Genomic DNA, 23,453 nt, shown 5'->3' on the forward strand with positions numbered 1-23,453 from the left:
GCCCCACTGCAATCTCTGTCTGTTAATATGGCTTTGTGTATGCAGAGCCTATGCACGTAAATTCTGTTTCAAAGCAACATAGAGACATTGGAGGGTACAGCCAATGTGCATTGCCTCTGCGTGAAAAGAACGAAAAAACCTCTGGGAGGGATTGTCCTTCATGGGCTGTGTTGATGTTGGGAATATAGTGTGACTTTGCTGCAGTTGCCCATAGATAAGAAACTGAAGTACGCCCTAAGCTTTTGCTATAAACCTGTATGTCCTGTGTGGCATAGTGGTCAGACTGTTGAATTCTTGGTTAAAATCCCCACTCAGCCAATGAGCTCGATGGGTGACCTTGTGCCAGTCACTTTCTCTAAGCCTAGCCCTCCTTCAAAGGGTTGTGAGGATAAAATGTGGGGGGGGGGGGGGAGAAAACCATGGTATGCTACCTGGAGCTCCTTGCAAGAAAGGCACAATGTAAGTGTAATATAGTAGTAGTAGTAGTAGTAGTAGTAGTAAAGGTATATGAAATCATGTGTCCACATAAACTAATCAGATGAACTGTTCATTTTAAATTGATGACTGATTTGGAAATCACTCCCCAATTCTATACAACCATAATGGATATTAGAATCCTGTGATACAACACCTTGACAATTCTTATTCAATAGAATTGGCATACATTATGACTCACGGCTATAGCATGAAGTGCTTAAGTAAAAGCAAAAGATACCCACCAGACATGAAAGAAAATGAAATGTGGCTAATTGGCAAAACTCACTTGGCTTCCCTTATGAGAAGACTCCTATTAGATTCTGTCACAGACTTGCTTATTAGCATGGTAAAGAAAAAAGCCCAAGCTAATCCATTTCTTTGCTGAAGTATATGAAGTTCTTTGCAGATATTTATTGCTAGCCTACAAAGCAGAGCTTCCAGAGCTTCTTAATGCAACTTCTAAATTACATCATGAATCTTAAAAGAATCTAGGGTTTTCCAAATGTGAGGTGCTGTACTGCCTTTTTCAGAATGGAGATAAGCCCATTTTTAAAAGAATATACTCCACCCAAATAAAACGTGCTATCAAAAAGGAGATTTGTTTGTTTATGCGGTCACCAACAGGCATAAAACAACTAGCCTTTCTAGAGATTTCCGCTTTGGTCTCATATCTTTATGAGTCATATTTTCAGAGGTTATTTTTAGCTATGAGTTTTAAATAGGTCATAACTCTTTCCAAACCTTCACCAACAGCCAAGCAAAAATTCCAAAATGATATGCATTCCTTGGTTTCAAACAAAATAAGGTGGTGTGTTTATATCAGAAAATCAGTAAATCACAAATTGGTTCAACAACAGATATCACCTTACCTATTATATTTCTCTTCTAATGCTGTTTCTAAACATCTACAACTCTTCATGGCTATTTTAACAATGCAATGTTAGCTACATAAAACATACTGTTCCTTTCTGTTACCCCTAAGTAACCAATTTATTTTCACCAGTACTCAGCAAGAGATGCCAGCGTAATATGCATGTTGTAGAATATAATCAACTTAGTTAACATTCCTAATGGTGAAATATTAATAAATTATTAACAGAAGAAGCTGAAGTAGCAGAAAAATTTTAAAAGAACAGCACACAATACATTCCTGATAATTGATAATTTTCTCATGATTTTTTTTACTATACAGCAATTCAATTGGGTGATATCTAACTAAGTCGGACTCAGACTGATTGAAACAAATGGACTTCAGGTCCATAGATTTCAATGAGTTTGAGTATGACTAACATCAGATATCCGATATCACCCATCAAATATTTAAGACAGATACATCGGAAAGCTCATTTTAAAAACAATACTATGTGGAAACAACATGGCAGTAGCTAAATAGAAAAATAAAAATATTGAGATGGTGAAAGGAAATCATTTATGGTAAAGCAAAGTTTGTTACCCAATATGTGTTTCATCCATGGAAAATCTCTTCTGCTAAAATAATAGAACCCATCTATGTTTCTGGTAAAGGGCTGAAGACAAGATTTTGAACACTCTTAACAGCTCAAAGTATCTGTTCATGGTGTCAGTGTGTCTGTGTGTGTTTTAAAGAAAAGCTCTTAAATATCCAGACACCATGAAAATATTTAAAGGCATTATTTGAAACATCAAGATACAATCTGTGCAGCCTTCGTTTGATCTATACTTCTTGCCAGATATGACTTTACCTTTATATATACCCTTAAAGAAAACAAATACTGTTTTTTTCAATCAAACTACAATATAAAACTTGAAATGAAAGGAGACAAAGCCTTACATTCTACAATACATGTTCTCACATGGTCCTGGCTCTGTTACACATGGAAAAGAGACATTGCTATTTGATTTTTAAAATAAAGCACTGGCATTGTAAGGAAGTAATCTCTAAATAACTCAAATAATTAGATCCACAAGGAAACCCTTCCTCATCAGGACAGACAAGTAATGTGCCAAGGAACTAAACAGTGAGCAGAAGTCATGGATCATCCTTGCTACCTTACAGGTCTGTATAACGGTGGCATTCGTGATTACATATTGCTCGAGAAAACAATTAATGTTGTTATATGAACGTAATATATTATCATTATAGTTCTATACTGGACAACATATTATGTTTTCCTGCACGGATTATACAAAGTCGATTTAATGTTTGCTAACCCCAACCCAAAAATCAGAACCTCTGCTAACTAATACAAGTGAAGTCTAGTATGGTAGATTTTTTTCCATCGGACAAAATAGCACTAAGACATTGGGTTGTTCACCATTTAGAGTACAGAATGCAGATTAAGTTACTGTCTGAATCCAAGCACGGAAAACTGACATAAAATATCAGCAATCATCCAGATAGTCAAAGAGATACTTGTTACTTTCACCCCAAAGCTGCAATCCTCAAATGTACCCATCTCAATAACCAATACTCTGGAATAAGTTGTTCCAAGGGTTTCCTCCCACAATAATTCCTCCAGAACTACTTTATTAAAGTTAATGGCAATGGGCTGTGGTTTGAAATCTCGATCCAAAAGCAAGCAAAGTCAACCTTTTGGATTAAAGCCAGTTTATTCCCACTGAAACCTTTCATCCAAGCAATAGTTACCTGTGAATATAGAAGTTTTACTTCTTAAAATGGAATACTGGGTTTAAATTTAACTTCAGCTGAGTTGTACAAATCAGACTTCAATTAAGGTGAATTATGGCAAGGTCTGTGCTGCATAGCACCTCTCTCGTACGTGGCTGGTTTTCAGAAAGTCTATTTGTGGGGATAAGCTTACTGGGAACTGGCGGGTCAAAAAATGCAAACTTACGCATTACAGTAATAGATTTGAACACTAACCACATTCTGGTACTTCTATTGACATTAACAATGCACAATACGATTGCAATAAAATCAAGACATATTTGAAATATTGAATCTTTTGAATTCTGTGCTTCAGACAAAATGGTGGAATTAGCATAATACAGTGAAATATACTATCAGGCGTTCATCTATTTTTTGTCTAAATCTGCTTAAAGTGATAGGCACACTAGTATAATTATGACTGCAGGTTCATGAATCAAAGTCTATGGTGTTCTTCCGATATATTCACCTCATACAGTCTCCTTATGACTGCAATTTCCCACCAGGATTGTGGAAACTATAATATCATATTATCAAGAAAAAACCCAAAAGCACACACATTGCTCTGAAAACTAAATCCCTGCAGTGTTAATATTATGAACAATGGCTTATCTAGTACATTAATACTGTGGCAAGCAGAATGAAATTATATATTGCTGTGTCACAAGCAGCATCAAGGACATATATATCTAAAACCATTTTCTAAATAAGCAATGAACAAAAGCATTTATACAAAATGGAAGGTATTTATTATTGAGAAATACTCCTAAACACAATCTCTTTCAATCACTCTTTTGCTGAAAAATCCCATGTTTAAAATAGCCAGGTTTGACCAAATCACTAACAGGTCTCTCTTTATTTCCTACGATGCTGAATTATTTCAACATTTGCAGCCCTGAAGCCATTCAGCTACAGAATTTCAACATGCACATCAATGTGGTGCTGGAAGGTAACACCCATAAAATGGTTCGTGAAGAGAAAGCTGCTGTACTATGAATGAATTGCTATTCTTATTCCCATCTTCAATAATATGGATGCTAATGGATAACAAAGAGGAGAATACTTACAAATTACACCTTCTGCAAGCCATCCTTGATTTTTTGAGAAGGCTCTTTGTTTCTTTTCTTCTTCTAAGGTAGAACACGTCTCTCCTCCAGGAATCAAAATTCACATTCACAGCTTTCACAGACTCATTCACTCTCAAAGAGGAATACCACAGATAAGGGAACCTGTGATGTAACCAGCATCAAATGCTGCATCAGATGAACCCAAGGGCTCTAAGGGGCTATATTTTGCAAAAAGGAAAAGGTTTTTCTGAGGAGAAGGAGGAGGAGGATTGGCAGTGTGCAAGCCACGAGTACAGGACTCACATTTACGCTCTCTGTCTCATGAGAAATCTTCAATTTATAATGAGATTATTATATTTAAAATAGAACCACAATTGCATTCTCCTATCTTACTGTTTCATATTTTTTTAAAAATCAGATGATGCAGTTTTAGAATTCACCATCTTTTTATGAACAGTGTAGTACAGTCCAAACTAGAAAAAGGCCATTGGTCCTTTTATCTCCATGGTAACAGCAGCATCTGTGGAGGCAAATTCTACACCCTTCTTTACTGCAGAGTCAATATATAGTGATACACGATGCTGCTAACTGACAAAGCAGAAGATGGAAGAAAAACAGGTGAATGAGAATATATTTTGGTAATTTGTTTCAGAACAACTGCTTTATAGCAATATTTAGATGTAAAGGGGCATTTTTGTTTTACATGATAGTCCTTCCTTCAGTCTGCACTAGAAGTCTTACTCTTTGAGCATCATAGTTCGTCTGCTGCTTCCAGTATAGGTATTTGAGGAAGCTATACACATGCCTCTTTGATTAAAAATATGCACACCATGTCTTGACAATCAGTGTACACATAAAACACCTTAAATATAAGAATATTGCACCTAATTTCCACACATCTTTTAAATTATCCGAAATCTAATCATATAAAGAAAAGTTGCATTACAAAATGTTTGATTTTATTTAAAAAAAACAACCCTCTCCTTCCCCACTTTCTTCAACTGTTGCCTTTTCATGATGTTTCTCCCTTCCAAGGCCCATTTACCAAAATGTCTATACAAAATAAAAATGGAATGGGGAGTGGCACTCTTACTACTGAACTATTTCACTAAAAGCTCCGCTAGAATAGAAAAAAGCCTCATGCTATGCTTTCTTTGAATAAAGACCCCTGAGCAACATTTCCTCTAAGGTGATAGAATCTAGTCAGGGACCCAAGGAAGCAATTCACTCATAACAATCTTACTGACTGCCATAGTGAACAAGGGAAACTCACCTAAATTTTAGAGTGATTCAGCATTCTTTCAACATAATTAAGATAGCCAATCTGTCTCTTTTGGCAGATGAGTCATTATGATGCCCATCTGCTCCCATTAGTAAGTAAAATATATTACAAGGACAATGTATATTCATGGATAAGCCTAAGGTATGAACAAAAAGCTATCACACAGCCTGGAAATGTTTCAGCTACCTAATAGAGAAAGTTGTCAGACCAATGTTGATCATCACCACAAGGTCTAATAAGATTCTTAAGTAGCAGAGGTACATGGAGTTTTGTGAATGGTGACATGCTTAATAATTTAAAGAAGATAAAGTAAATAAGGGAAACATATTTTATAGCTGTGTTTGTAACATTTGGCATGCACATCTGCAACTGCCCAACGTTTCAACATTAGGTGGATCTTCATATCTTATATCTCAATTTTCCTTCACTTTGAATTAAGGTTATCATTTGGCACACACATAGAAGGAAGCAATGGATTATGGGCATCTGTCCCAACATTTCAACAAACTGTTTTGCAACTAAGCCTTCTCTGGAGCAAAGTAAAAGGTAACTAAACTGAGTATCTTCCAAATAAATGGATCATATGGGAAATCTTTTATAAAGTAACATTGTCACTAGTTATCTAAGTAGATTTGTTACTAAAATGACAGTTCATTTAAATAATAGTGCCTAATTTCACTTAAGATGGGCATGCATTTAAAAATTAATCAGAGTTGCAGAAAAGCCTTTCTATTATTAATTGATTGTTATATATGAGAAAGAAGGAGGGAGAGGGAAAGAGAATGGGAGCAGCAATTTAGCACAGTTTTTAAAAAAATTCCTGTTAAAATATTTTGAAAAGAATAATCATGGCAACGATGTAAAATTAGCCTCTTGTCTGCAAGTATGTGCTGTTTTCTAAGCATTTATGTCCTATCTCCTTATGCAGCTTAAGTGTGCACTGTTCATTTGCATTTTTGTATGCTTAATCCTCTCCCACCATAGGGATAGAAAAGTCCCTCATTGTAGCAATCCTTTCACTAGATTACAGTGGTACCTCGAGTTAAGAACTTATTTCGTTCTGGAGGTCCGTTCTTAACCTGAAACTGTTCTTAACCTGAAGCACCACTTTAGCTAATGGGGCCTCCTACTGCCGCCACACTGCCGGAACACGATTTCTGTTCTCATCCTGAAGCAAAGTTCTTAACCTGAGGTATTATTTCTGGGTTAGCGGAGTCTGTAACCTGAAGCATCTGTAACCCGAGGTACCACTGTATCAGAAATCATTCATATCTACTAAAAACAATGTTCAGCTTTACTGAACATGCCCATCACCCATGTTATTCTTCAAACACTCTAGGTCACTGGACTACAAAATTGTAGGATAAAGGCGAATATAACTCCAGTATGTTTGCATCTAATTAGTGCATGAAGGAGTTACCATAAGCTGTCCTGCCAGGTTTGGTCTATATCCTCACCTTGAGATGAAGTGGGTCACCAAGCCTTATCTCTCACTCTCCAAGTGGATTTCAGCATGTAAGGAGCTCAACCACATGGCTTTAACCAGCCTCTTTTGTTTCAGACCAGAATGGAGTCTGAAACTAGTAGCTTTCTCTACTAGTAGTTTAGAAACTTTTACCTTTTATAACTAAGCAACATTTCAACTGCCTGTAAATCTTTTCTGACTGCTTTATGGGAAAACACCTGAATCTGACCTTTGAAGAGTTTTGTAAGTAAAGTATTTTATGACCTACCAAATGTGTGGTCCACCTCAATGTTAGGGAAGTGGGATAGCTTGGAAATAGCTTTTAAAAAGTGACATTCTGGGATTTACTGGAAGGGCACATTTTTACTGTTTTACAGCCTATATTCCCATTCTTTTCTTTCTTGTATATTTTGTGATGTTAAATCTCTGCTAGGGTTCTCTCACCAAAGTGTACTTGGCCCCAACTTGGGTCTTGGCTTCCAGGGTTCCAACAGAAATAACTGTATGGCAATATGAGGTCCCAAAAGTAATTTAGTACTGGGGGATATTCCATCACTCCCTGACCAAAATACTCAGGATGATAATGAAATCAGAGGGGCACCCAAAGAAGAAAGTGTCATAGTAATGGGTGTATTCAATTCCCTTACATAGACCAGATAAAGGAATGCTCTGGTCACAGCAAATGACTACTACACTAAATGACTGTGCCCTAAAACACTGGAATAAACTTCAGGGGAAGTGACTCTCAATAAAACAGTAAGTGGTGCCCAGGACTTAGTGAGAGATCTAAACATCACTGAACTATTTGGAAACAGCGGCTACAATGCTATCAAATTCAACATCTATGTAACTGGACAATTGCCAAGCAAGTCCAACACCTATGAGTTCAAAAGAGGAAACTTCTCCGAAATGAGAAGTGACCGGCATAAAAGAAATTGAAAGGGAAAGTCAAGAAGGCCATACTTTTCCAGAACATATGGGGATTACTCAAACCCACACTATTAGAAGCTTAACTTGAATGCATACCACAGGTCAGGAAAGTTACCACCAAGTACAAAAGGTCATGAGTGCGATTAACAAGCAGCATCAAGGAAACTATTAACGGGGGGAAATGATTTGTTCAGAAAATAGAAGTCTTGTTCAAATGGAGGGGGGGGGGGAGGACAAACTTGTACAAAATAACTACATGTAGGCAATAGCAACACAAACAAAAAAGAACTTTGAGAAGCGTATCACGGAAAACATCAAGACCAACTTTTTTAAAAAGTATTTCAACTGGGTAGGAAGGTTGGGATGAATGAGGGCGGGGCAAGAGTGTGCTAAAGGATCATAAGAAGATTGTATATGTCTTCACTGCAGAAGATGGAGAGTAGATATCGATGCCTGAACTAACATTTTCAGAAAGGGAGTCTGAGAAACCAAGGCAAACAGGGGTGACAAGTGGTAAGGTTCCTGACTTTATTTACAAGTTGGAAACAGACAAATAACTGAGTCCAGATTATATCCATACAAAACTTCTTAAATAACTCAAATGTGGAGTTTTCTAACAGAAGCTGCAACATGTCCCTGAGATTGATCTAAGCAATAAAAGACTGGAAAGTGGCCAATGAATAATTAAAAAATAAAAAAAAAGATGCAGGAAATTACAGGCAAGTTAGCTGAATAACTGCTCTGGGTAAATTGGTGGAAAGTATTATGAAAGATAACGTTACTAAACATATAGAAGGACAAGTCTTGCTGAAGAAGACTCAGCATAGCTTCTGCAAAGGTAAGTCCTGCCTCCACAACATTTTAGAGGATATTAATAGACATGTGGATGCAAGTTATCTAGTAAACATTATTTACTTGGACTTCCAAAGTATGCACATCAGATACAGTTCTTTAAGCAGCAGAGGATACTCAACTTCACAGTTAAAAAGATCCTATGGGGAGGGGTAATTTGGTTGTGAAAACAGACATGAGGAAATGTATTATTGAAGGACAATTTCTACCCAGCTCCCAATCCGTCAATCTGTAAAGTGGCAAATCTTCACACATTTCCAACAATATTTAAATGATTTCTGTGTGAAATTTTTGAGCCCAATTCAGCTCTGGCAGGTGAGGCTTCACAAATATGCAATGCTGCTCTGCTGCCAGCATGAGGGCAGCAGATTAAGTGCATCCTTTTCTCCACTTTGACCCTCCTGCAGCCTTAGTGGGGCTGGGGAAAGCTCTGACCAACTGAGGGGTGAGGCTGAACCAAAGGTGTAAGTGTCAGTCTTGTTATTTACAACCAGACACCACCTTCACAGATTTGAGCAGGACCTCCCCCCACCCCATGACAGAAAGCGCACTTACAAGCTTAACATTCCCACAAGGGGAAAGAGTCACAAAAGTGAGTGTGCCACACCTCATCTTTTAAAACTTGGCAAGAGGGGCAGTAAAACCTGTTGGGACATCTTCATCACTTCTGCCTGGTTCTGAACTTCTTGTCCTGCTCCTGAACTCCCTAAACCACGACCCCAGAGCTCTGTGTCTGCTGTTGAGGCTGTACTCTTACAAGAAAGAGTATCTGTCTGCGTGTTTTAGGCAGGAGGCAGGATAGCAGAGGCGTGCCTTTGCTCAATGGGATCTCTAAAGCAAGGCTGAGACCAGCTGCAAGCGAAACAGAAGCCCAAACAAATGCAAACTGGTGTTACAATTCCATTGTAAGTGGCTTAAGGGGGGGGAAAGAAGTGGGTTGGTTAGGCAGGTGCTGAACAGACAAACAGATGGATTCTGGTTGACTGCAGTAGCCCACTTATAATATAAAAGAGGCATAGGCAAACTCGGCCCTCCAGATGTTTTGGGACTACAACTCCCATCATCCCTAGCTAACAGGACCAGTGGTCAGGGATGCAGAGATGATGGGAGTTGTAATCCCAAAACATCTGGAGGGCCAAGTTTGCCTGTGTCTGATGTAAAAGGTCCTGACCCTGGCAGGTGACTCCATAGTCAGAGCAGCAGTGACCCAGGCCATCCTAGACAGACAGTTTTAACAAACACATTTGCTAAACATGTTTTGGGAGAAACAATTATTGCTTAAAAGTACTTTCTTCAAGACACCACTCTGCATTCACATCCTGTTTAAACACTTCTTGTAATTGTCACTGTTCTTATAAACAATTGAAGCAAGCTCAAGCAAAACACCTAGCAAGGAGTCTTGAAATCACAACTTGTCAGCTTGATGAATTGCACCATTCCTTCTGATTCAGAGAATGTGTTACTACACATAATCCAAATAATGGACCACTTTCCTCATGTGCTGTTAACTCACAAGAGTGAGTGTTATGATCCAGCATGTACATGAAAATTATTAACATAAAAACTGAAATGTTTAGTCCAAAAAGTGCATAATTTTGTTTCATTACATGCTCCCCCTTCACTCCTGTTTTACCGCTACTACAGTTTACTTATAGGTTCTATACAACTGACACCAAAAGGGAAGTTAACACTTTCATACAAACACAATGCTATAGTGATAAATAAATTCGCAAATAGAAGGGGAAGAAACGAGGCAGTAAGAGATTTTACTTTCTTGGTCTCCATGATCACTGCAGATGGTGACAACAGTCACGAAATTAAAATATGCCTGCTTCTTGGGAGAAAAGCAATGACAAACCTAGACAGCATCTTAAAAAGCAGAGACATTACCTTCCCAACAAAGGTCCGTATAGTTAAAGCTATGGTTTTCCCAGTAGTTATGTATGGAAGTGAGACCTGGACCATAAAGAAGGCTGATCGCTGAAGAATTGATGCTTTTGAATTATGGTGCTGGAGGAGACTCTTGAGAGTCCCATGGACTGCAAGAAGATCAAACCTGTCCACTCTTAAGGAAATCAGCCCTGAGTGCTCACTGGAAGGACAGATCCTGAAGGTCAGGCTCCAATACTTTGGCCACCTCATGAGAAGACACCCTGGAAAAGACCCTGATGTTGGGAAATATTGAGGGCACAAGGAGAAGGGGACGACAGAGGACGAGATCTTTGGACAGTGTTCTTGAAGCTACTAACATGAGTTTGACCAAACTGCAGTGGAAGACACGAGTGCCTGGCGTGCTCTGGTCCATGGGGTCAGAAAGCGTTGGACACGACTAAACGACTAAAGAACAACAACATATTTATGGATATTAAAAAAAAAAACTTCAGAGTTCTCAAAGAACATGCAGATATAAGTATCACCAGCTGCTTTTTTTAAATATATATAAAGAAAACCTTCGTACATCAGGTAAAATACACCCAGGGGTTGCTCAGGATATTTGGCAGTTGTAGGCAAAATGCCCCCTTCTGGCCCTCATCCCTGTTGCCGGCCTTGCCACCACAAGTGCACCCTTGCCCATGGCTGCCCTTGTGCTGCTGCCATGCTGAAGGTGCAGTATTAAGCAGTGGTGGTGTAGGCAAAGCCGTGGAGTGGCTGGCAGCAGAGAAACAAAGAGTCAGAACTGCCACCTGAGGCAAATTGCTTCACCTCGTCCCACTAAAGTGACAGCCTTGAGTACACCTTTAGATTTCAGGTGGAATGGTTGCTGGAAACTATGACAGAGTGCATTACAAATAGTCAAAAGATTGCCTCCAACCTAGTAGATACAGCACCACAACGAATAACTTTCTTATTGCTTTTCAGCACAAAGTCATAGGAAAAAGAATTCAACACTACCCTTTAATGGTAGAATGCAACAACGTAGACAGCAACTGAAGAATGCAATCATTCTAGCATTTCAGTATACAAGGAAAAGTAACAAGCTGTTACACCAAGTCTTACAAGCATTGCAGTAATACAATTCAGAAGCTGGATTGATAAAGCATTTGCACATTCTGGCAGTAGATAATTAAACACCACTCTATTTTCCTTGTTCATTACCTAGTTTTTGACAAGAATGTCCTATATTGTAAGTCTCTGAGAAACCTCTTGCAGGAATCTTTTCTTGCTCATTAGATGTGCTGTTTTAGGAAAGCTGCCTCCTCTCTTTTATAGATAAGAGAATTGAAAGACAAAACAAGCTCAAGTTTCTTCAAGTTTCCAGTTACAGTTCTGAATGAGAGCTGGAAAAAAGGAGGAGGTATAGAGAGCTAGTTCGAATGAGCAGTCATGTTACATTTCAGGAGACCTGTTAATGCTATCTGTCTAATTTCTCACAGTCAAACTCCTAGCATATTTTTTTTCATGGTTTAGCAACCATGGGCATTGGGACCACATGCTGTTTCTTTCTTTGCTCTTTGACTTTGGTGATTAAAAAAAACTGATCTGTTTAAACCAGTTCTCTGTTAGGTCTAAAGTAGGGACTCTAGTTTAATGTTAGGTGTTTTTGGTTTTTTGAATGGTTTAGCATCCTGGTTGGTAAACCAATATAACAGATTTAAGCTGAACAGGATTGAAGTGCCAAAGCTGCTACACAAAGGTATTGCGCAGGGGTGGTTGGTCGCTGCTTGCAAAACCACCGCTTAGCAAACTGGGATTACTGCATCCAAAAGGGCCCTTTTGAGGCCATGATTTAAATCACACATAACAACAAAAGTGTGAGTCCTCAACATGAACTGCTAGAGCAGCTCACCCAGCACGTCTATTACACCAAAGGAGTTCACCGAGTACACAAGCAAGATCTCCAGTATCAGGAATTCATTACTGTGCAAACAAAAATGCTTCAAATGACACAAAAGAAATCAGGCCAAGTTCACACTGCTTGGATCCCTCGCTTTGAATATGCATTTCCTATGGCTAAATATTATTCTGTTCCAATATTGACTTTTTTCTTGTTTATGCTTAAAAACAATTTTCAATTTTTATTGTTGAAACCTATACAGGCAAACACAGATTAATGGGGATTCTTTGGCGGCTCAAAAAACACTGGACAAACCTTTGGATCCATTTCAAAATAAATTGTAGTGCTTTTGAAATGAAAGCAAATCTGTTTAAACTCTGGTTCAATTAAACAACCAAACACAGTATTTATTTTTTATATTAATAGCCTTTAGGGTTAAGACCCTAAACACACGTACAAAGTTGCATATTTCAGTAGAATCGTTAGTTTTATTAAGTTGATTTAACCCATTATAACACTGGGATGGAGGCTGTATATGGCATAGACAGTTTATCCCATGGCCCATTCTACTTGCTGATCATCAGTCAGTTACTGTACTGATTGATTAGGACAATCTATTATCTTATTCCATGCCTGCTATTGAGGAGTACCGTAGTTGATGGCCTAGCACATGCTTGTTAATATTCTTGAAGAACTCTAAAACTGTGATTCCTGACTTATGTGAACACAAGGGTTCCCTTTAAGAATGTTTTCTATCAATCTACCTGGAATTAACCTAACCGGCTTGCCATTGTGTGCATCACTGTGTGCAATTAACCCCTTTATAAAACATTCCTCTTCAACCAGGCCTTTGGCATTCTATGTCCTTTTAAATGTCTTTGTGGGTGGCAGGGTAATTGTTTTGCTTTGTTTCTGTTTTTATTATGTATTTTGTGGTTTTATTCTGTCTTTTTATGCTGTGGATGTTTGAATGAAGGGTGGTATACAAATTTAATAAATCAATAAAGTAAGAAAGTAATTGCATTGTAGCTCAACAGCACCATATAGGGTGTCTGAGTTTGCATGCCTTCCACTGTGAACTCAAATAAGATGTCTATCCACTGTTTTGTTTTTGAATATGCATTCTCAAGTTAATCAGTTTCACTGAAAAGCTAACTGCTCAGAACTCTCTACCTCTTTCTATATGTAAGAACGAAGAGGTTTAGAAGGTAGCACTGGTCTCTAAGTAAATTTCTAGCTGGCTACAGAGACCAAGATCAAAGACATCAGAACTGGAGCAGATCACATGACTGGGGCAAATAACATTTTATCACCACCAAATGAATGAGGATGCGGTAATTTAGCTGACATTAGTTTTGAGGGATTTATTAATTTTATATTTAGATTTGTTCGATTTCTTACTAGTCTCAGATGCGCGCTCTCTCTCTCTCACACACACCCCCCTTCACTTACAGTCTTGTTTCCCTTTAAACTCAGGAGCCCCAATCTGCTCTCTCACAGAACCTCACATCTGCAATGAACTCTATTTAAGCTCTGATCTGCTCAAACAGATAACATGCAACTAAGCCAACTCAGATTGACTTTATTGATTATACATGCAGGATTTACTATCTGAACACAATGTGCTGTCTCAGGAAATGGTTTGTTAGGCGAGCATTCGCATAATGATTTGACAATTTCCATTGATTCGTATAAGAAATTTTCTAATGCTTTCCCAACCACAGAATTTTGGAATTCCCCAAATGATTAGAAAACACAAGAAAACTGTGACTGTTGCATTCCCTTTTTCCTCTTCTTTACCCAAATAAAATTCTTTATCTGTTGACAGAAGGCTCCACTGTAGAATCTTCCCTTATATTACAGACTAAAGCTACCCCTTGTGTTCTATGACTGTTTCACAAGGTTTTTTTTTAAAGTTTTGTGACCTTTTATGAAATGATGAGTCCTGGAGGTAGGGTCTAGCAATTCTCCAAGCAGCTAGACAGACTGAAGTGTGATAGGAAGGTCATGCTGTTGGGGGGAAGTCTCTCTCTCTCTCTCTCTCTCTCTCACACACACACACACACACACACGAATCTCTTATACAAAAGGCAGTAAGACACTTGTCTCAAGCTCTGATAAGGATAAAATAACCATATAGCATATAGAAGAACAAGTCCTGCTGAAGCAGAGCCAGCATGGCTTCTGCAAGGGAAAGTCCTGACTCAAGATCCTATTTGAGTTACTTGAGTGTGTCAGCAACCATATAAATAAAAGTAATCTGGTAGACACAATGTACATTGATTTTCAAAAAAACCTCCCATGTAAGCTTAGAAGTCATGGAATGAAAGGAGAGATGCTCTTGTGGATCAGGAATTGTTTAACTAGCAGGAAGCAGTAATAGGAACACAGTAAATAGACAGTTCTCGGAATGGAAATATGTAGAAAGTGGAGTGCACCCAAGGATTGGTATTGGGGTCTTCATTTTTAACTTGTTCATAAATGAGCAGTAAGTTGGCCAAGTTTGCTGATGCTCAAAAGGACCTCGCTGAGCTGGGTGGCAAAATGGCAAATGCAATTCAATGTAAAAAAGTGTGAGGTGATGCATATCAGGGCAAAAAATGGGGTCTGACTGGTGACCGACTAGGAATGAAACCTTGGGGTCATAGTGCAAAGCTCAATGAAGGTGTCGAGCCAGGTTGCAGCAGCTGTGAAAAAGGCAAATTCCATGCTAGGGATCATTAGGAAAGGAATTGAAGATAAAACTACTGGTATCATAATGCTGTTATACAAATCTATGGTGTGACCACATTTGGAATACTATGTAAAGTTCTCAAAAATGATATTGTGGAGTTGGAAAAAGTTTTTAAGGCAATCCTGACCCCTCCCATATCTGCTATAGCAGCTGTGCTAGACAAGCCTCATAACAACAGATGGTATAAAAGCTTTCAGCTCATGCTGACTTTCCAGCAGCCCAATCAGTCACATGTTTTTTCTATTTAGAGATGCATGGGAGGGACCTCATTGTCATAGCTATATTTTTGAATTAGTATTGGCTGAGGGGTGTAGAGAACTGACTAGCCAGAGTACAGGAAACTGACAGAAATGCCTCTGTAAATTACGGAAGTATAAAATGTGTAGGGGACGGGGAAAAGTGTGTGGTTTTAAGTTTTTGAAAAAAATTAATGCTCTACATCTTCACTGGGAGGCCTGTGATCCAGTAGTCCCAATGGCCCATAAAGTGCATTTATTAGTGAAATATAACATACAAAATATATTTTAGGGGAAATTGCCTTGCGAAAATGTTGTATAATATCACATTATCAAAAGCATATTTGTATTAAGAGAAATTCACATCAAAATGTTGATGAATTTTCATTAGTTTTTAACAAATCACAAACTGATATGAAATGCGGAGAATTTAAGATTGGAAAACAAGAAACCAAAATCAATAAATTTGCCCATCCCTACAGAAAACCCAACTATTTTTATTATTTTACCATTAAGACTCTAATAATTATTCAAAATTGTATAGTGTTATAAAGAGAAATCCCTAAAGGAAAGCAGTAATAGATTAAAGAAAACTGTTTAGCCTTGATATACTAATAAGCTTTTTCTTTAATAGGAGAATGAGGTGAGGTTTCTCCCAGGAGGATGGCAAAGGAAGAAGCTTTGCTGGAATTATCACAAGTCTTGATAGTTCAATTATCATTGTTACTGATTACTGTTCAGTTTGCATCTCACAAGATTTAAAATATCACAATACCTTAAATTCTTCATCTAGTGTGACACTATACACTGGGGATGATACAGCTCACTTTCTAACTTGCCTTGCTGTTAAGAGTCTCACTTTGAGCCTTTATTGAGACATTGATATAAGATGGCAGTAGACTGCCTATATTTAGCATTTATTTATAGAGATCTGAGTCACTGACTAATATTGCTGCATTCCTGAAAGGATAAAAAATTAGCTAGGGAAAAAGTGCACAAATCACCCTGCTCTCTCGCTCTCTCTGTGTGTATTCCAAGGACGCTTGGGAAGCTTTACATTTGCAGGCATAATTATGATGACTCATTGATCTATTCAGCAATTTTAATTTAAATCATGGCACTGGATTATTCATCAGATACTGGCGCATATGCAAAGCTATGTGTGCTTTCCTATGAAAAGCCTCTCTCCCTCAATCTGGTTTGAAAAAGCAAACTGAACATTATCAGCTAAATTGTATTTCCGGGAAAGACCAGAGAGGGGAATCATCACTTTTAGCAGCGCTTCCTCTGCTGAGGATGACAGAACTCTTCAGCTATTGTCAAGTCAGATTGTACAACCGTGACAGTATGAAGTAATAGGATACTGTTTCTTTGCTCTGGCATTCTATTTCCTGGCAATAATGAGCACAGGCTGCTAAGAGACTAGTTTTGTTCTCTTCTGAAAAACTGGATGTTTCTAGCAATCCTTTCTGTTTTGCCAACATGTAAATTGTAAGGGCCCAATCATATGGAAGAGGTTGATTTACATCAGCAAAAGCAGTAAGTTGTGCTGCCATGAGGGTGCATGGTGCAAGCTTCTCAAGTATATTTTGCTGTGCCCCCAGCCAAAGGCAATAATCATGTGAAGAGGAAACAAACATTCATGCAGGACTTCAGATTTGTCAGTTTTTGTAAGGGGGAGAACTCCATCATATTATTATGCTACATCTATTCTGCAGGATACATTTTTTACTGAATGTGTAGAATAGCCCCAAATCTGTACTGCTACACTGGCTTGTGTTATAAATACTGTGACCTCCCTTGTTTTCCAATAAAATTGCATTGCAATGGCAAATAGGAGATGCAGAAAACTTAAGAATGTTTTTCTATTAACTATTCCACTGCAAAGATCACAGAACACTGCCTGATTTGTTATATGCAGCTCAGCATAAGCTACAGCTGATGATTCAATTTTTAAAAATTCATTGAATCTCAGTGATGTGTCTCAGTGATGTGTCTATAAAAGATAAAGTGTTACAGATGTTCATTTCAAATAGGGAAGCTTCTGTGAGTTATTGCTAAATGGCTGTTAATTAAATTAAGAATCCTTGCTGATTTCTTCAGGCACAGCTTCTAAGTGCTTGAAAGGCACTTTGAAATATTATGGTAGTTTGAAGTGGAAAAATAGATTTGATTTATCACATTGTTACCACTCCTTGATTCACCTTACACTTAGGAGAGTCAAGGCTCAGAATTCTGGGCCTAATACAGCAGTAGATGTAATTTTATCACAAAATAAACAAAATCAAGCAACTGTTTCCTTTTTTTTGTTGTATTTCCTTGTGGGGTCTAAATTGTTTTACGTATCTGCCAACTGTCAATCTGTCTGTCAACAAATTTGTTAACCCCTCCCCTCCCACCTCCAACAAAATGTCTGTGTTATGAGATAAAAGTGAATCATCACATTTCTACTACAAAAGAACAAAGCTGGAGATATCACGTATTAGTAACATATGAAAGCTAAACTGTCCCACCAAACACCCCTTGATTAATGACTTTGCAAAGACAACCAGTGCTGAAATACCTGGAGCCAGCCGGATTCCTATTCATATTTTATAAAGTTTAAAAATTCTGAATATTCAAAGGTGGCTAGCTGATGCCTTGAACCCTAACTGAACCACTCCACCATGAGTGTTGCAGGTTCCACTTGCTACTCTTGACTTCTGAGACACTGAATTAATTTGGGCATTTATGCTGCCCAGCAGAGCTTTTTTGGGTAGTGTGGGACCTCTTACAGTCTGGTCTGAAGGTGGTGGTAGCTCACTGTGACTTGTTTGCAAAGCACTTTTAGGACAAAATCACTTGCATCCACTAGGATCTTAACTCTGCTATTGCAGCAGATGAATCTCTAGGGGTGTCCAGTGCACTGTCTGTTGCGTTATATGAGTTTCTGTTGGTAAGTCTAGAGCAGGGGTTGTCAACCTGGTCCCTACCGCCCACTAGTGGGCGTTTCAGGATTCTAGGTAGGGGGTTCTACAGTACAAGCTGAATCCTCCTTCCATTGAGCACTGGTGGGCGGTATAGAAATTTTACCATCAAGAAAGATGCATTAGTGGGCAGTAAAGGTTGACTACCCCTGGTCTAGAGGATGTGGACAAGGTGCTTGTATCAGTCAAGGTGACCACTTATGGTCTGGACTCTTGCCCCTCTCAGCTGATGAAAACTAGCAGACAGGTAACAGCTGGCTGGGCCAGGGAGGTGATTAAAGACTCCTTGAGAGAGGGGGCGGTCCCTGCCTGCCTGCTTGAAGGGTGGCAGTGGAAAAACCACTCCTCATGAAACCCCACCTGGATTCAAAAATCTAAGTAACTACTGTTCAATTGCAGTTCTCCCCATCTGGGGCAAGGTTCCTGAGTGGGTGGGTCACAGACCAGATCTAGGGACTTTTGGAGGAAACCGATTTTCCAGATACATTTCAGTTGGGGTTTGGGCCTGATTTCGGCCCAGAAGCTGCTTTGGTCACCCTATATGATTACAGTGGTGCCCCGCAAGACGAACGCCTCGCAAGACGGAAAACCCGCTAGACGAAAGGGTTTTCCGTTTTTGAAGCGCTTCACAAAACGAATTTCCCTATGGGCTTGCTTCGCAAGACGAAAATGTCTTGCGAGTTCCTGCGGTTTTTTCCCCCCTCCCCCCCTTTTTCTAAGCCACTAAGCTGCTTATCAGCTGATCCGATAAGCCGCTAAGCGCCGCTAATAGCGCTAAGCCGCTAAGCCGTCAATGGGCTTGCTTCGCAAGACGAAAAAACCGCTAGACGAAGAGAATCGCGGAACGGATTCTTTTCGTCTTGCGAGGCACCACTGTACCTCTTAAGGAGCAGGTACATAGCTCCTAGTAGTAGTAGTAGTAGTAGTAGTAGTAGTAGTAGTAGTAATAAAAACCCAAGTAGTCAGAGGTTTTATAACATGAGTTAGTGTACCAGTGGAGCATGCAGTTATAGCTGCAAATCCTCAGGCTCAGTTCTCAGCAAATTTACTGGTTAAGCTCAGGCAGTCAACTGTGGCTTGGCTCAAATGTTATAAGCAACTAATTTGTGATCAGGAGCATTGTGCATGTTCATGTAGTCCCTCTTCCTGGCAGTTACCTGCCATGATATCTGAATTGAGTCTGTATCTCAGTCATAGACTTCTCTGTGTTACTGGTAGTAAGAATACTAACATTGACCTATCATATAGGTTTGTTTTAAGCAGGGGTCAGCAAACTTTTTCAGCAGGGGGCCGGTCCACTGTCCCTTAGATCTTGTGGGAGGCCGGACTGTATTTTGAAGGGGGGGTGAAATAATTCCTATGCCGCACAAATAACCCAGAGATGCATTTTAAATAAAAGCACACATTCTACTCATATAAAAACACACTGATTCCTGGACTGTCCGCGGGCCAGATTTAGAAGGCGATTGGGCTGGATCCGGCCCCCGGGCCTTAGTTTGTCTACCCATGGTTTTAAGGAATACTACTTTATAGGATTGGAGTAGTTAGGAAACATAATGCATGATACAAAATTTACGATAGTGGACCTAGCTAAATTAATAATTCCTTGTCAGATTTGCACCAATTGATTTGTTAAGCCTGCAGGCTTGATTATTATAATGTACACCATCTGGATCTGACCTTTGGAAACTAAAACTTGCCACTGTCAATTTGCTGATTAAACTTGGTCACTTGGAACATGTTACTCTGACATACTTTAATTTACATTGGTTACCTGTTTGTTTCTGGGAACAATTCAATGTTCTGGGTTTTATTATAAAACTCTAAACAGTTTGGGACCTGCTAGGTCATTATGTGGTGCCATTGTTTGGGTGCATTACTGACATACAGTGGATGTCCACTAGGTGGAGTTAAGCCTTTTCAAGTTGTAGCACCTTTGTGGAATGGAATCCTCAGAGAGGCATATTAGGTTCAGACCTTATAGATTCAGGGAACAAGCTGAAACTTGGTGGTATTGTAAGGTATTGGGACCAAATTGAGGACAGTTGCAATGGGCTCCAACTTAATTCTTGTTTCTTGTTCATTTTGTTATACTGATTGTAATGGGTTTGCAGTATGTAATTCTTGCTTTTGTTATGATATGGTTTTAATTTTGCTATTATATCTTATGGTATTTTTATTGTTTGGCTGACTGATTGGTGCCATGAGTTGCTTTGGCAAGAATGGAGGGATATTATTTTCAAAATAAAATTGTTAGCAATAGGTATGGATTTTAAACTATTCCCTTCAATGTGTAGTTACAAAGAAGAAGAAGAAGGAGGAGGAGGAGGAGGAGGAGGAGGAGGAGGAGGAGGAGGAGGAGGAGGAGGAGGAGAAAGAAGAAGAGGAGGCCTAACTTCCTTTATGCAGCTGTACGGCACCTTAGAAACAAAATACATTTTTTTAAAAAATGAAATGCATCAAACATCCACATGAGGGCAGTGATTTCCTGTGGAAAGCATCAGAAGTGTTTAGTCACATATTTTACAATAAGCTAAATGCAAACAAGCAGAAATAACAAGCAGCTAGCATTTACAACACTATGCAGAAAATGTTCATTGTAAAGGGAAACTACATCATTGCATTTCTTTCCCCCGCCCATTATTTTCTTCCAATATATCACAAAATCTTTACATTCTAAATAAAATGATCTGTATTAGTACAATGCTTAACACAAAATGTAATTCAGAGGCATTAGCATGATCTAAATATATGAAATACCAAAGTCAAGATCTAAGTACTTGCAATTTAGTTGGATGTTCCGCACAAATTGAAGCCAATTAAAAATCAATGCCTTGCCTCAAAGTGTATCTCATACTACTGCCTTTCAGAAAAACAGTAAGCTCCTTGTGGTTCTATTTCAGACATTTGGAAGGAAAGGGTTCATGACAGAGTTGTCCAGTGACATTGCTAATAATGTCTAGCAATTAAGAGGAGACAGGTTAGAAATAAGCAGCATGAAAAACTGAAAGCAAGGCAGGTAGGATAGCAGAATTATGTCAACTCACTCATTTTCTGACCTGCCTCACTTCAAGTGACGGATGTATTGTGTAATTTTGCATGCCAGGGCTCTGACATAGCAGTTGTGACAAAAGTGTCAGGAAGTGCTACAAAGGGTCAAGCTAGTCTAGTGGATTGCCACATAAGACAGCTTAGCACAGCATTTTTCGTTTGAGACCCAGTGGCTTTTGGCATGCACACAGAGCAAGAACAGGAAGCCTGTGGCCCTCCTGGTTGCTGTTGGACTCCAAATCCCATCAGTGGCAGCCAGCATGGTCAATCATTATGCATAGGGCTGCTTATAGGTCTAAATTCTCCAGTTAAGCATTATGCCATCACATGGAAGTGAGGAGGGCTTGGGGGCAAGACAGCTGTGAACTCATTGCTTCACCATGCACCAATATCCGCTTTGCCTGACCTGTGAACTGATATGTAGAGACCATTCTACCACTTGCCCATTAAACAGTTCCTGTCCTAGAAAACTGCAGAACATATTGGACCAAAAAAGGATCTGAACATATTTTTGCAATCTGTGTACTTTTCCAAGGTCTCAAGATGAACTACAGTTTGACCCACATGAATAATTTCTTGAAGCAAGAATCCATAGACCTGTTTTAATCCTTGTATTTTAATAAATTGGAGGGGGGGTCATGCATTTAAGGTCAATCATGAGATATGAAATGATTGAGTATACTTACTCCTTTACATCCACACTCAGAAGTTCATGGAAAGGCCATGATGGTAATATTCATCCCTTGTTATTATGACTGATGGGTCCATCTTGCACGTATTTCATTTATCCAGCACATCTTTTTCAAGCCATCTATACTTTAAATGTAATGGCAGCTGATTTACAACTTAATTACACACCATAGCTTTGATCATAATATAAAGTGAATGGCAGGAAATATTTCTGCCCACTCTTCTCCCTAAAGATTCTCGTGTCCCCATAAAAGCTTATTTGGAGATTTTTGGGCCCCTCAAGAACAATGTAGGATGGGACTTTTGCATGACAGCCCAGTCCACATTGTTCAGGGGAGACTTTTAGGGGGCTCAGGGGGCTACAGAGTAGATGAGATGGTGTGAAATGTTTATTCCATGAACACATGCTTTGTTTTTGTTTTGTTTTTCCTCTTAGGGCCTATTGTCTGCTCATCTTTTTTAGTGACATTAAAGCAGCCACCCTAGAACTGTCCCAGCCCTTCTCACATTTCATTGGTTTTCATACGGAAGAGTTTTTTCCACCTCCCTGCCCTCCTGTCAGCAACCTCAACCTTTCTACACTTCTTCCCTCAAACAGAGACTAGCTGCTGTGGCCTATCCTTCTTTCACTCTCTTTAAACGGTGTATGTGTGATCCGTGTTCTCTTTTGACAGGAAGAATCAAAAGCACTGGCCTTACGCCTTCCAGACCCTCTACTAACCTATTTAAAACCTCTACACACTATTAAAAATAGACGATGTACACTTCCTTTTCAGAAAAGATCTCTTGTAGCTTGCTCTACTGAATGCAAAGATTTTGAGCCCAGGGAAAACCTGACCATCTTTCAGAGATTTTCTTTTCAGTGAAGTGTGTAGGATGAGGCTCCCTATTAATGCTTCAAAACAGAATGCTGGAGATAAATACACTGGGCAGGCAATGCAATTTGCTTAAGCACTTTTTGAGCAAATGGTAAGGGGGAGAATATATGCGAATTTGGGCTGTATCCAAAAGGTGAAAGAAAGCCTCGTCTGCTCACATACACACATCATAGAATCATAGAGTTGGAAGAGACCACAAGGGCCATCGAGTCCAATCAATCTATGGGACAATGCAAACTTTCGCAATAACCAAGTGGCAGTTAATTAACTTATTTTCCTCTTAAGGCACCTAAGTGCAATTTAATCAGAAACAAAATAAACACTATTGCCACAGTGGCACTAACCATACTTAGCATTATGTAAACAATTACAATTTAATGTGATCATTTTATGTATGCTATTT

At 39.0% G+C, this 23,453-nt stretch overlaps 1 protein-coding gene across 9 annotated transcripts in view; it reads right to left on the reverse strand.

The window, feature by feature from the left end:
* The window catches only part of IQSEC1 (IQ motif and Sec7 domain ArfGEF 1), a 304,523-nt gene that overhangs the window by 199,531 nt on the left and 81,539 nt on the right, over positions 1 to 23,453 (reverse strand). For 3 of the 9 annotated variants that reach the window (XM_081848834.1, XM_081848831.1, XM_081848829.1), the window contains exon 1: positions 4,192 to 4,544. The exons of the other annotated variants lie outside the window; for them this stretch is intronic. In XM_081848834.1, coding sequence (XP_081704960.1) covers positions 4,192 to 4,214 — 23 coding nt within the window. In that variant the 5' untranslated portion in view covers positions 4,215 to 4,544. Of the gene's footprint in view, positions 1 to 4,191; positions 4,545 to 23,453 lie in introns of those variants that run through there. 9 annotated transcript variants of the gene reach the window in all.

The sequence above is a fragment of the Podarcis erhardii genome (assembly GCF_964252035.2).
Source record: "Podarcis erhardii genome assembly, chromosome: 2".
NCBI classification, from domain to species: Eukaryota; Metazoa; Chordata; class Lepidosauria; order Squamata; family Lacertidae; genus Podarcis; species Podarcis erhardii.